At 37.2% G+C, this 10733-nt stretch overlaps 1 protein-coding gene across 2 annotated transcripts; it reads right to left on the bottom strand.

Moving 5' to 3' along the window:
• Window positions 1-222: 222 nt before the first annotated feature.
• LOC107733545 (phytanoyl-CoA hydroxylase-interacting protein-like) lies at window positions 223-10068 on the bottom strand. Of its 2 annotated transcripts, none has more exons than XM_016545211.1 (5): window positions 9385-10068; window positions 2549-2739; window positions 2141-2315; window positions 1683-1800; window positions 223-974 (listed from the first exon to the last, which is right to left on the bottom strand). In XM_016545211.1, exons 1-5 carry the CDS (start codon window positions 9509-9511, stop codon window positions 437-439), a joined length of 1149 nt encoding a protein of 382 aa, XP_016400697.1. In that variant the 5' UTR covers window positions 9512-10068; the 3' UTR covers window positions 223-436. The 2 variants fall into 2 exon arrangements, with proteins under 2 accessions (XP_016400697.1, XP_016400698.1); XM_016545212.1 differs by having other exon boundaries at window positions 9406-10068.
• Between the last annotated feature and the right edge of the window lie 665 nt (window positions 10069-10733).

Here is a 10733-nt window from a genome sequence, read left to right as displayed (position 1 = left end):
CAAACGGTTTGGAGATAAACAGAGCTGGGCTCTGAATATCGATCAGAAAAAGCACCAAAAAAAAAACATTAAAAATTCACAGTGGGATTGAAGGTTTTGGAAATTTAGCTGTACTCTGTTATCAATTTTTTCTCAATTCAAATCTTGATTTTTTTTACTTTTTTTGCCTTGAATAATTTTTTTGTCTTACTCTTTTCTATTGTTTCTGTTGCACTTTTTGTAACACTTCTCAGTTCATTGAGCAAAGATATAATTTTCTAGCATTAGCTGGGGGTCTGTGAGGCCCCCCCAAAGGGGTTTGAGTATATCTGAAGGATTCTGGGGCCATTTGTCTTGGAGTTCATCTGTATCTTGTTTTGTAACGTAGCATTCAAAGGTTGTTCAGGAGGCCTTCTTGTTATATGCACAACTGCGTCTGTGTGAATGTTCGCCCAAGTTAGCGCCCAACGCTGATGTTGCAGGTCTTGCAGCTGGGGTCTTTCTTAGCATTGACAGTTGAGAAGCTCATCAACTGGTGGCCGCTGATCTGAGAGACAGTCCCCTGTGCCAGCTGCACCGGCTCAGTATAAATCAGCTCCAGAATCACATCCTGCGCATGCTGAAACACCACCCGCCCATCCTCCCCGCACACACGTGTGAGAAAGCGGTTGTTCGTCACATCCAGCTCTGGCAGGCGATCTCTGCAGTAAAGGTCTCCACGCGAGCCCCGGGGAGCCAGGACGAGGATAACATAATGATAGGCAGTGTACATGCAGTAGAAGTCCCCAAAGTAGAGGCGCGTGTCAGGGGTGAACAGAACCTCGGCGGGTATCTGGAAGCGGAAGCGGCCGTATGGGGAATCCTGTGGTGGCTGACCTGTGTTAAACTCAGTGTTGCAGCTGAGGAAGATCCCCTCCAGTTTACCGCTGAGAGGTGAACCATGACTACCGCTGTTATCCTTTACCGAGGGCATCATTCGACTGCCAAGAACATCTCTGTGAGAGAAAAAAATACATTTCTAAAATTCCTTATTCACATGTCTTTATATCATTACTCTACTGTTCAAACATTTGGGGTCAGTTAGATTTTTTTAAAAGAAGTCGCTTATGCTCACTAAAGCAACATTTATTTGTTTAAAAAATACAGCAAAAACAGTATTATTGTGAAATATTACTACAAATTAAAACAACTGTTTTCTATTTTAATATATTTTATAATATAATTTATTGATTTGGTGTCTATCAATGATGAAAACAGTTGTGCTGCTTTACATTTTTGCCATGATAAGTTCTTTTACAGTGACACATTTTTTCAGCATGAATAAAAAGTTCAAAAGAAAAGCATTTATTTGAAATAGAAATATTTTGGAATATTATAAATGTATATTTACTGTCATTTGTAATCAGATTAAAGAATCTCTACATAATAAAAGTATGAATTTCTTTTTTTTTTTTATCATACTGACCCCAAACTTTTGAACATAAATGTAAGTGAAAATATAAATGCAGTTCACAAAAAGCAGAAAGTAAACCCGGCTTATTAATGAGGAAATTATTCCACAAGAGGGAGCTGTTTGCTTCCTAATGCCAAACTGAATCTCAGCAGTAAAGAAAGATTATCATTATCTTCCTCAACCAGGATTACTATCTCTTTCCCTTCTCTCATATCCTTAGCATTTTTTACTGAGTTTTTTTTTAAATCACCTGCAGTGTTGGAAGTATTCCTCATGCTGATTTCGGTAAAAGACGGAGAACTTGAGCATCCTGCCAGCAATGACTTCAGCCTTCTGCAACAGCTGCGTCAAATGCACTGAGGAATAATCTAGAAAATTGAAGGAAATATTTGTATTTGTCATCAATTTTCATTAGTCTTGCTAACCACATAAAAAGCTGATCAGTATCACAACATTTTATCATCTTTATTCTCCTATTTTAAGTTATTTAGGCATTTAAAAAAAAAATTTCTTTCATTCATTTTTATATTCTTAAGTGATTTCACATATTTGTATTTTTCTCACTTTTTATTTATTTTAATTTTTTTTCTCTCTCTCTTTTTCTAATGCCAATTCACAGCACTTTTAATTACCTTTGTATATCAAACAGTCTGTACAGTCTTGTCTTGCATTCTTTTTTATATGTATGTGTGTGTTTGGGTGATTTACCTGCTGTACAAAATTCAACAATGTCACTCCATTCTGATACAGCGTAGTCTCCATCCGTCTGTTTGGATGCTATTTGCACGGCAACTGTGTATTCTGTCCGTGGACTCAGGAACCAATGGCCTCGCACTGTCATGGGCAACGGGACTGCCTTAGCAACAAGCTTCGTAGGCACATCCTAAAGACAGAGAGTCATCAAGGAATGAATTGACTAATTAATGACATTTAATCATCTGAATCTTTTTTATGACGATGAACAACAGTATGAAATTTAGCTAAAATGCTCTCATAAATAGGCAAAAAAAGCCCATTTGTATTATAAACTATTACAAACTTTGAAACCCCAGGCAATACTCAAGACTATGCAGAATAATTAAAATAATTTGTGTTGTGAACTGAATCATTGATTACCTTGTGTTTGAATTTGTTGGAGTTCTTGTTCTCCTTCTTGTTAAGGTCAATGAAGTAATGTGTGATCTTCTCTGTGGTGTGAGGGTCCATATCCCAGCAGATCTTAAAGGAGTCGCAGGTGATGTTACTGATCTTGATGTTGCGAGCAACGGGTAACTCCATTCCTACCACTCCGGGATCCTCAGCCTTACCTGAAAGAAAGAAAGCAAGCATATTGTCTAAAATCCTTTGTTTTGTTTGAAATATTAAATTTTTCTCTATAAACACTGCTACACTGACCCACATACACAATCACACAGAGTTAGAAATGTGCTTTGTTGGCTACAGTGTGGGCACTGTGTTATCTTAGTGTCTAGAAATGCACAACAGGAATGTGGGATTCCTGAATGGCACACACACACACAAAACACAGTGAACATTGAACCGCCTCTTGAAACCATGAATAGGGTCATGATAAAGCTTTACTGTACAATAAGCACCCTCAGCTCACTGTTCACTAAACACTGAGCCCTTTCTCTCCTAAACTGAATTCTTTACTACTGCTAATATATTCCCCTGGAAAGAAATTACTCTAATATGGACTTAAGAGTATTACTGAAAAATCAGCACAAAAGATCCATGTTTATTGAAGGATAAATATCTGAATATTATGAATTACTGAACACTGAGGTTATACTAACATTCAAAAGTTTGGACATCAAATTGATAAAAAATGACAGTAATGACATTTACTGTGTTACAAAAACAAATTCTATTTCAGTTAAATGCTGTTCTTTTTAACTTTATTAATCACAGGATCCTGTAAAAGTGTATCATAGTTTCCAGAAAATAATAAGCAAATGTTTTAAACTTTGATAATGATAAGAAGTGTATTTTGAGCATCAAATCAGCATAATAAAATGAAAGATTATGCGAAACTGAAAACTGGAGTAACAGAGAAAAGCCAGCTTTGCCATCACAGAAATAAATTACATTTGAAAACTCTATTGAAATAGAAAACAGATATTTTAAATTATAATAATGTTTTACAATATTGCTATTTTATTGTATTTTTGATACAGAACTCTTCTGCTTTATTTACCACAGAACAATCCGTGAAAGCCTGTTTCTGTCTTAGAATAAAAAATACAAAATGTAATTGTGAGATAAAACAAAAAATGTAAAAAAAAAAAAGTCAACATTGTGAGAAAGTCACATTGTGTCACAATTATGGGAAATAGTTTTAATTACAACAAATAAAGTTCAAAATAAGAAATAAAGTCAATATTGTGAGAAATAAAGTCATAATTTGTAATTAAAAGTCACACTGTGTTGTAAAAAAGTGATATTTGTGAGATATGAAGTCGTAATTATAGAAATTAAAGTGACAATTACAAGAAATAAAGTTGCCCTTATGAAATCTAAAGTAAAAAAAGGAAGAATACAAATGCACAAGAAGGTAAATGCACAAACAAAACAGCGAAATGTCTTATTGAAAAATAATAGTACTCACAACGTTGAGCTCAGTTGAGATAGATATATTCCTGTACTACACTAGCCCTCCCACAACACTGGGTCTGGCAGAAGAAGCCCTCCGAACGCCGCCTCTGCCAACAGCCTCCCTTACACAAACAACAGATGTCTGTTTATCAACTTCTGCTTTTGTCTGACATATTCTCACTACAGAATCTGCTTTCCTTCACGCTTTAAACTGGTTTGATGCTGCATACGTTTAGCATACACGAACAATTGTACTTCCAGCAAATGTTGATGTAATCTTATCCAAGCTTTGGTCAAAGGATCATTTAAAATAAAACTCTCAACAAAATCATAAAGCAAGTCTGTATAAATGAGATTACTTTATTTGTACCTAAAAACAAGTACTAAACCAGCAGTACTAGGGCTGCACGATATTGGAAAAAACTCACATTGCGATATTTTATTTTTCTGCGATATAAAGCGATATGAAAAAATAAATCACCACATGACTTGAATAGTTTATTTGTGGGGGGAAATAATAAACAAATTACAAGCATAGATAAATATAACAGAACAAAGATAAAAATGAAATAAGCAGTGCTTTATATTTTTCAGGTAAGTCTAACAGTATTCAGGTACAGAAATTGAATAATCAAATGTAAAATAACACTGCATAGTCTTCACTTTATAAATTAAATCTAATAAATCTGTGTTAAAGCTACAAAAGTGATTTTTCTTTGTTTTGTTGTTTAATTAACATACACAACACAGAAAGCCTCAGGAACATTAAACTGCTGTAAACCAATATACTGTTACACATCCATTTTCTTTCTTAATTGTTTCCCTTCACCTAAGCCATAAGCCACTGTGTTTACTTGCTGAGCACAGTATTTCAGGCACAAATAGACGCAGAAGTGAACAGAATTCAGTGTTCACGTGCATCTGCGTGGCTCTTACCGTGTCTACACTGCGAGCGGCACGATGCGACAAAATACAGTGAACCCATTATAATCAGTCATGCTGTCTACACTGGATGCAGCGCGGTACGACAAATCCCCTACAGTAAACTGATGCCGTGTTCTCTTTATGACGTACTGACACAAAGTTCAAATGATTGGCAACAGTCGCTTTGTCGCGTCCAGTGTAGACAGACTTTGGGGCCGTTCACATGTCGCGCCTAAAAACGTCGCTTTCTCCTTCTTTCCAAAGCGCTCGGGAGCTTGCGCTTTCGTGGCGTCTGCCGTTGCTAAGCAACCGTGTCCTGCACTCTCCGCGACGACATGGAAGTTTCAACAAAGGTTAAATGGATTTCCAGCACTGAAAATCGCGTGCAGTAGCTCTGCTACTAAATGTATTTAAAATGGGTATCTCTGTACAGCTGTCACGTCCGGTGTAAACACCGTGTCTGCGTGTGAGCGAAGAAAACAATCAGTATAAATATAACAATCAGTATACTAAACATCGCACATCCTGTGATGTGACTATCATGGATGCGCACATCGCGATATCGATGCTGAAACGATACATTGTGCAGCCCTAAGCAGTACGCATCTCTCTACAAAAGTGCCAGCTTCAAAACTCACCCACAGGTCTTTCGACATGCTTTAACAAAGACGGCAGTTTCCATGGAAACAAATCAAGGCCATTAATCAATGTAGCATAATTTAAAGAGGAAGATGGGCAGAAGCTTTACATGCCCAGTGATCAGCACTTAAGTTTTAAGATCGTAAACAAAAGTCAGAGCTGCTGGACGAGAAATAATTTTCATAGTCTCTAGATGTTATATATAAAATATCGGAAATGTGTTTAAAAATCATATCACCGTTATTGAAAAAAATTATATCGCGATACATATTGATATTGAATTATTGTCCAGCCCTAATTCAAATAGAAAAACTTTTTTTTTTTCAGAAAAGCTGACAGATAAAACCTTTTATTTATCGTGTATTACTGTTGAAAAGTTTGAGAAACAGAAATAGCAGCCTTAAAGACAAATAATGAACCAACCACAAACTTTTGAACTGAAGTATATATTAGACAATGTGAGACTCAAAACATGTAGGAAAGCACAGACAGAGAACTACCTGCTGAATCATAAGAGAGTAAGACACGAAGAAGGAAAAGTGTGGAGCGTCTGGTTCTATATCGACTCCAATAATGTCTAAAAGCCTCCTGCGGGACCACAGTCTATTTAAAGCCACGCACACACAGAAGAACCTACTGAAACATCAGACATTTGAAATAAATCTATCACCAAACTCCATTCCAAATATCTCCTTCACAAACACCTAAACAACCAAGAATATCCATCAGGGGAGCAGCTTGTGTGAGCAGCTTTCCCAGAAAACTGCAGTATTACATAACAGAAAAAACAGAAATGTCCAGACTGTACAGAGTCTACAGACTGCAAATCAAACCACACACTCACAAATCCAAAACTACAGTGAGGTCTTTATGTGGGCAAACAGCACTGCAACATGTGACTACAAAATAGTATTGGTCCCTGTGCATGAAAACAATGCTTTTCTCCCGAAAGAGCTCCAACACAGAGCGAGATTGCAGGTTCAAACTGCAAATGTCTCTGAATTGTGGCAGAATGCTAGTTTAGCAGGGTTTAGAGTTTGTTTAATGAGCTCTGGATCCACTCCAAAATGCACACAGAATTGCATATTAATACACACGTTTGTCATTTGCAGAACAACAAGCTGTGCATGTCAGTAAATTTACATTTTTAACAGTTTTCAGCCCCAGGCTAATTACAAATTATGGTGTCATTTATAGTCTAAAACTTTATATATGTAAAAAATTATGGAAGCAAGAACATGGTTATAGTAAAAATCAAAGAGATATATCTATATATTGAGCACTGATAAATCTTCACTATAACAATGTCTTTCATATTTATTTATTTATTTATATTATTATTAATAATCAATAGAAATAAAGATTGCAGTTTGGTTTAAAAATTTATTTTTCTGAATATTTTTTTCTGACTTATTTTATATGCCAGGCTTTATACGTTTTATGATCTTTACTGCAAGAATGACAGAACCTGCCACCAAACTAACACGAACAAGCTTGGTTATTGATTATTATAAATATCTATCTACACTAAATAACTGTACTTTTAACCTAAAAGGATATTAATATTAATCTAAAGCAAACCATTCAAATAATTACCACAAAAGCCTGCTATAGTCTGTGTGCAATTTCATTTACCTAATAAGAGTAAAAAATCTAATCAAATCATATTTCTACATGATTCTCTTGGCATCTGAGCTCCAAATGTGTGTGGGAAAATTTGCTCTGAGCATAATCTGGTTCTCTCCGCCTGCAATAAAGATAACACATTTACTTTGCAATTAAGTTTTGCCGAGATGAGCTGCAGAGCTCAGAACGAGTGCTGTGCACATAATAAAATGGTACAGCAGGCTGCTGTTTTCTAGTTTATGAGCCCAAAGCTTCTCTAGGGAAGGGAAAATGAACTTAAGTCAAGCCTCAAGCAACATATAATCATTACAGCACTTAATCATACAGAATTAAATATTTGCATTTAATTAGGGATGATTTTACAAGCAGTCTACCTATTAAGTAAGCATGTGCTGTCTGTAATTCAATATCAATTAAAAACAAGTGTCTTTCCTTAGCTGGGAATGTGATGTTTTTGTTTTTAAAAAGTTGTGAATTGTTTAGAGAGTTTAACATTTGTTAATTCTCTTATATTTCACTCATCGCATACATCATAGTCTAGCCTTCATATTGCATCTGTATACTCATATCCCTTGCTCAAGGGCATCGAAAGTTTACAGTTCACCGGTTGCCTCTAACTGGGATCAAATCTACAACCGCTTCATTACAAATCCAGGTCCTTACTAGAAAGGCTTACTCCAACATCTTAAAAAGTTTATGTTATTTGTACAACATTTCTCTAAATATATTTGTTCAGGTGTCACAGGCTGCAGTCAGGAATCCCCAAGGTTGTTCAAAGTCCTGCGTGGAACAGATTCAGGTTTCTAGCCAATCTGATTTAGATATTTACACTGGCACTCAGCTGATGGGTTAGCATTAGCCAACGCTAGTGGTTTCAATCATCATCTGAATGCACTTTAACTGAAATCAGTTTTTAGATAAAAATATACAAAACATCATCTTGCAAAGATCTTATAAGGGTGTTTAAAAGCAGATACAGCTGTGTCTGGTTAGGACAGCTGAACAGATGAGAAGTCTGGTCCATGTTTAAAGAGAATGTTTTCCTTCATGTCTGAGAAGCACATTCATGCTAACTAATTAGAGAGTTCAATTAGTACCTCAAAAACAGTGCATTATGCACTCCCTCAGTTTGTTGCAATTAAACAAAATGAAATGAGCGCTGATGTGTAAATGTAGTAACTCAAAGAGATAAGAGGCACTGTGCTGCCAGCACAGCAATCTATTCAGGCTATTTAATGCTGATTCAAATACATTCATGTAGGGAAGATAAAAAAACTCTGACTCCCTCTCAAAAATCTGGTGAGTCATTGTGCTAGCCTTAGAGGAACGCTGTATTCTTCTGAAGCCTGCCAAAATGCGTATTTGCAGTTTGTTGCTTCAGTCATTCTTAAAGAGGATGACACATTTTGACATTTTTAGACATACACTCACTATTGAAACACTGATGGTTGTAACGCTTATTAAAAAGACAAAGGTGACTCCACCATTTAAAATGGATTTGCATTTATAGGCCTGCAATTCCACTCAAACAAAATGAGATGGAAACAGGTGAAAGGCAAACACTTTATCCTCAAGTAAGCCTCTATATCAAGCCTGTATACCTTTAAAAGCCACAGCAGATTCCTCCCTATGTGTGTCCTGCTCAGTGTGTGTGTGTGTGTGTGTAAGCACCTGACTTCACCTTCTGCCAACATGAAGCTGTCAAAAAGCCTCACCCCCTGCCACATCAGCATCCTTTACTGCTTTAGGGCTCTTGAAATTATGATTATTTTATTTTGATATTTATATTATTTTTTCTACTGGTTTAAAATACCAGTTTGTTGGTTTCAGCTTAAATGACCGCATGACAATTAAACGAGACTGCAAGAGAAAAGGTAGCTGACAGCAAGAGGGTAGTGTCCATGGTGCTGAAACGAAAGCCTCGCACAGACAGCAGAGATTTCACTATCAGATACCACAGCCAGCACACACAAAGGCAGCCTGCCATGTCTCATATTCCGCTTTTCATGGACGTGACAGGCGATTTTTTTTCTGCAGCAATGAATAATCCCTTTTTACTACAGTCTTTAAGCGCTCAACACATTTCAAAATAAACATGGTCCTTTAAAAAGGTTTGTTAACAGGGGAGAACAGGCGTGGATAAACCTGTCAAGTTTACAGTCACTCACTGTGTTGCAGCGGTTTCTTACCGTCTCTCTCGCACAGCTGGAGTGACTCCAGGCTCACGTTCTTGATCATGCCCTCGAGCGGGCTTAACGAGCTCGCGACCCCGTGTGCCAAACTCGCCGCCTCCATGTCTGCAGAGGCGCTTGGATATCTTTGGAAATATTCTTCAGCTTCGGCTTTGAAACCCAAACAAGATGAGTCTTGTGCTCTGTCGCTTTGATTCCTCTCTTTCTTTCTCTCTCTCTCTCTCTTCCCTGGCGTTGTGGTGGAAACCGCGTCAGCGGGTCGTCATCACCACACTGCTGGACATAGATACAAGGACAGAAGCATATACACTATAAGGAAGATTATTTTATTCTAGTGGCTCAATAAAATTAATGTAGTTGTCCTCAGTTTGAGAAAACATAAATGTATCTGAGTTCCCTCGCTCTGACGAACGCCACAAGTGTTTTCGCTCTGAGGAGAAACGGATTAACGCGAATGAACGGACGAACGGCGCGTTCAGTGATGGGTTATGTAACGAGATTACGGTCTACACTACAGTTAATTCTCAATTTCAGCAGACTCTATGTGTACCCCCTGTACCTCTGCTCCCGCATCTGAGAGAAAGACTCCTTTATTCCACCAGCCATCTCACTGACGTCACTTCAAGCGGTCGAGCTCATGTCCTTATTTGGTACCGAATCGACCCCTGCATGAACAGGGTGGGGATATTGATTCATCCCAGTGCTTCGAATCTTTTGAATTCGTGCACCAAAAAGATTCGTTCAAATTCTTTCACTGGTTCGTCCAGTCAGTGGACCTTTACATCAGATAACGAGTAAATGATTCCATTAAAAAAATAAAAAAACACTGAGAGTGCCATTCACGACTGATACAACTTCAATTAGGCCTATATTTGATTAAAATTCGTTTCTAAATTGTGTATTTGTCATTAGTCATTTACGCCAGTAGGTGGCGTGTTATGAATAAATCGATAATTCACTCATAACTGTAACCTATTAGGTTGTTTGCAATCACGTGATTCTGATGACGCGCGAAATGCAGCTGGAGGGCAGGAAGTGATTTTTCTCTCCATAGAAATCACTAGCAGAAACTCAAAATGCCAGTGTTTTGCGTTGTTTATGGATGCTCAAATCGGACAAACCGAGAAACCACAAGGAGCTTTTATCGTGTACAAAAATGTGTTGTTCATAAGGGGGGAAAAGTCAAGAAATTGACTGAAAAACGCACGAAAAAGTGGCTTGTAAGCCTGCGTCTGCGGTTGGGAGTAGTGAGTCGGATAATGCTTGTGTATGCAAATGGTTAATATAAGATATAATAATATATTAAGATATTAATAAAGAAATAT

Source organism: Sinocyclocheilus rhinocerous, unplaced genomic scaffold (assembly GCF_001515625.1).
Source record: "Sinocyclocheilus rhinocerous isolate Xijiao unplaced genomic scaffold, SAMN03320098_v1.1 scaffold2715, whole genome shotgun sequence".
Classification (NCBI taxonomy): Eukaryota; Metazoa; Chordata; class Actinopteri; order Cypriniformes; family Cyprinidae; genus Sinocyclocheilus; species Sinocyclocheilus rhinocerous.
This window is presented reverse-complemented; position numbering and strand designations above follow the sequence as displayed.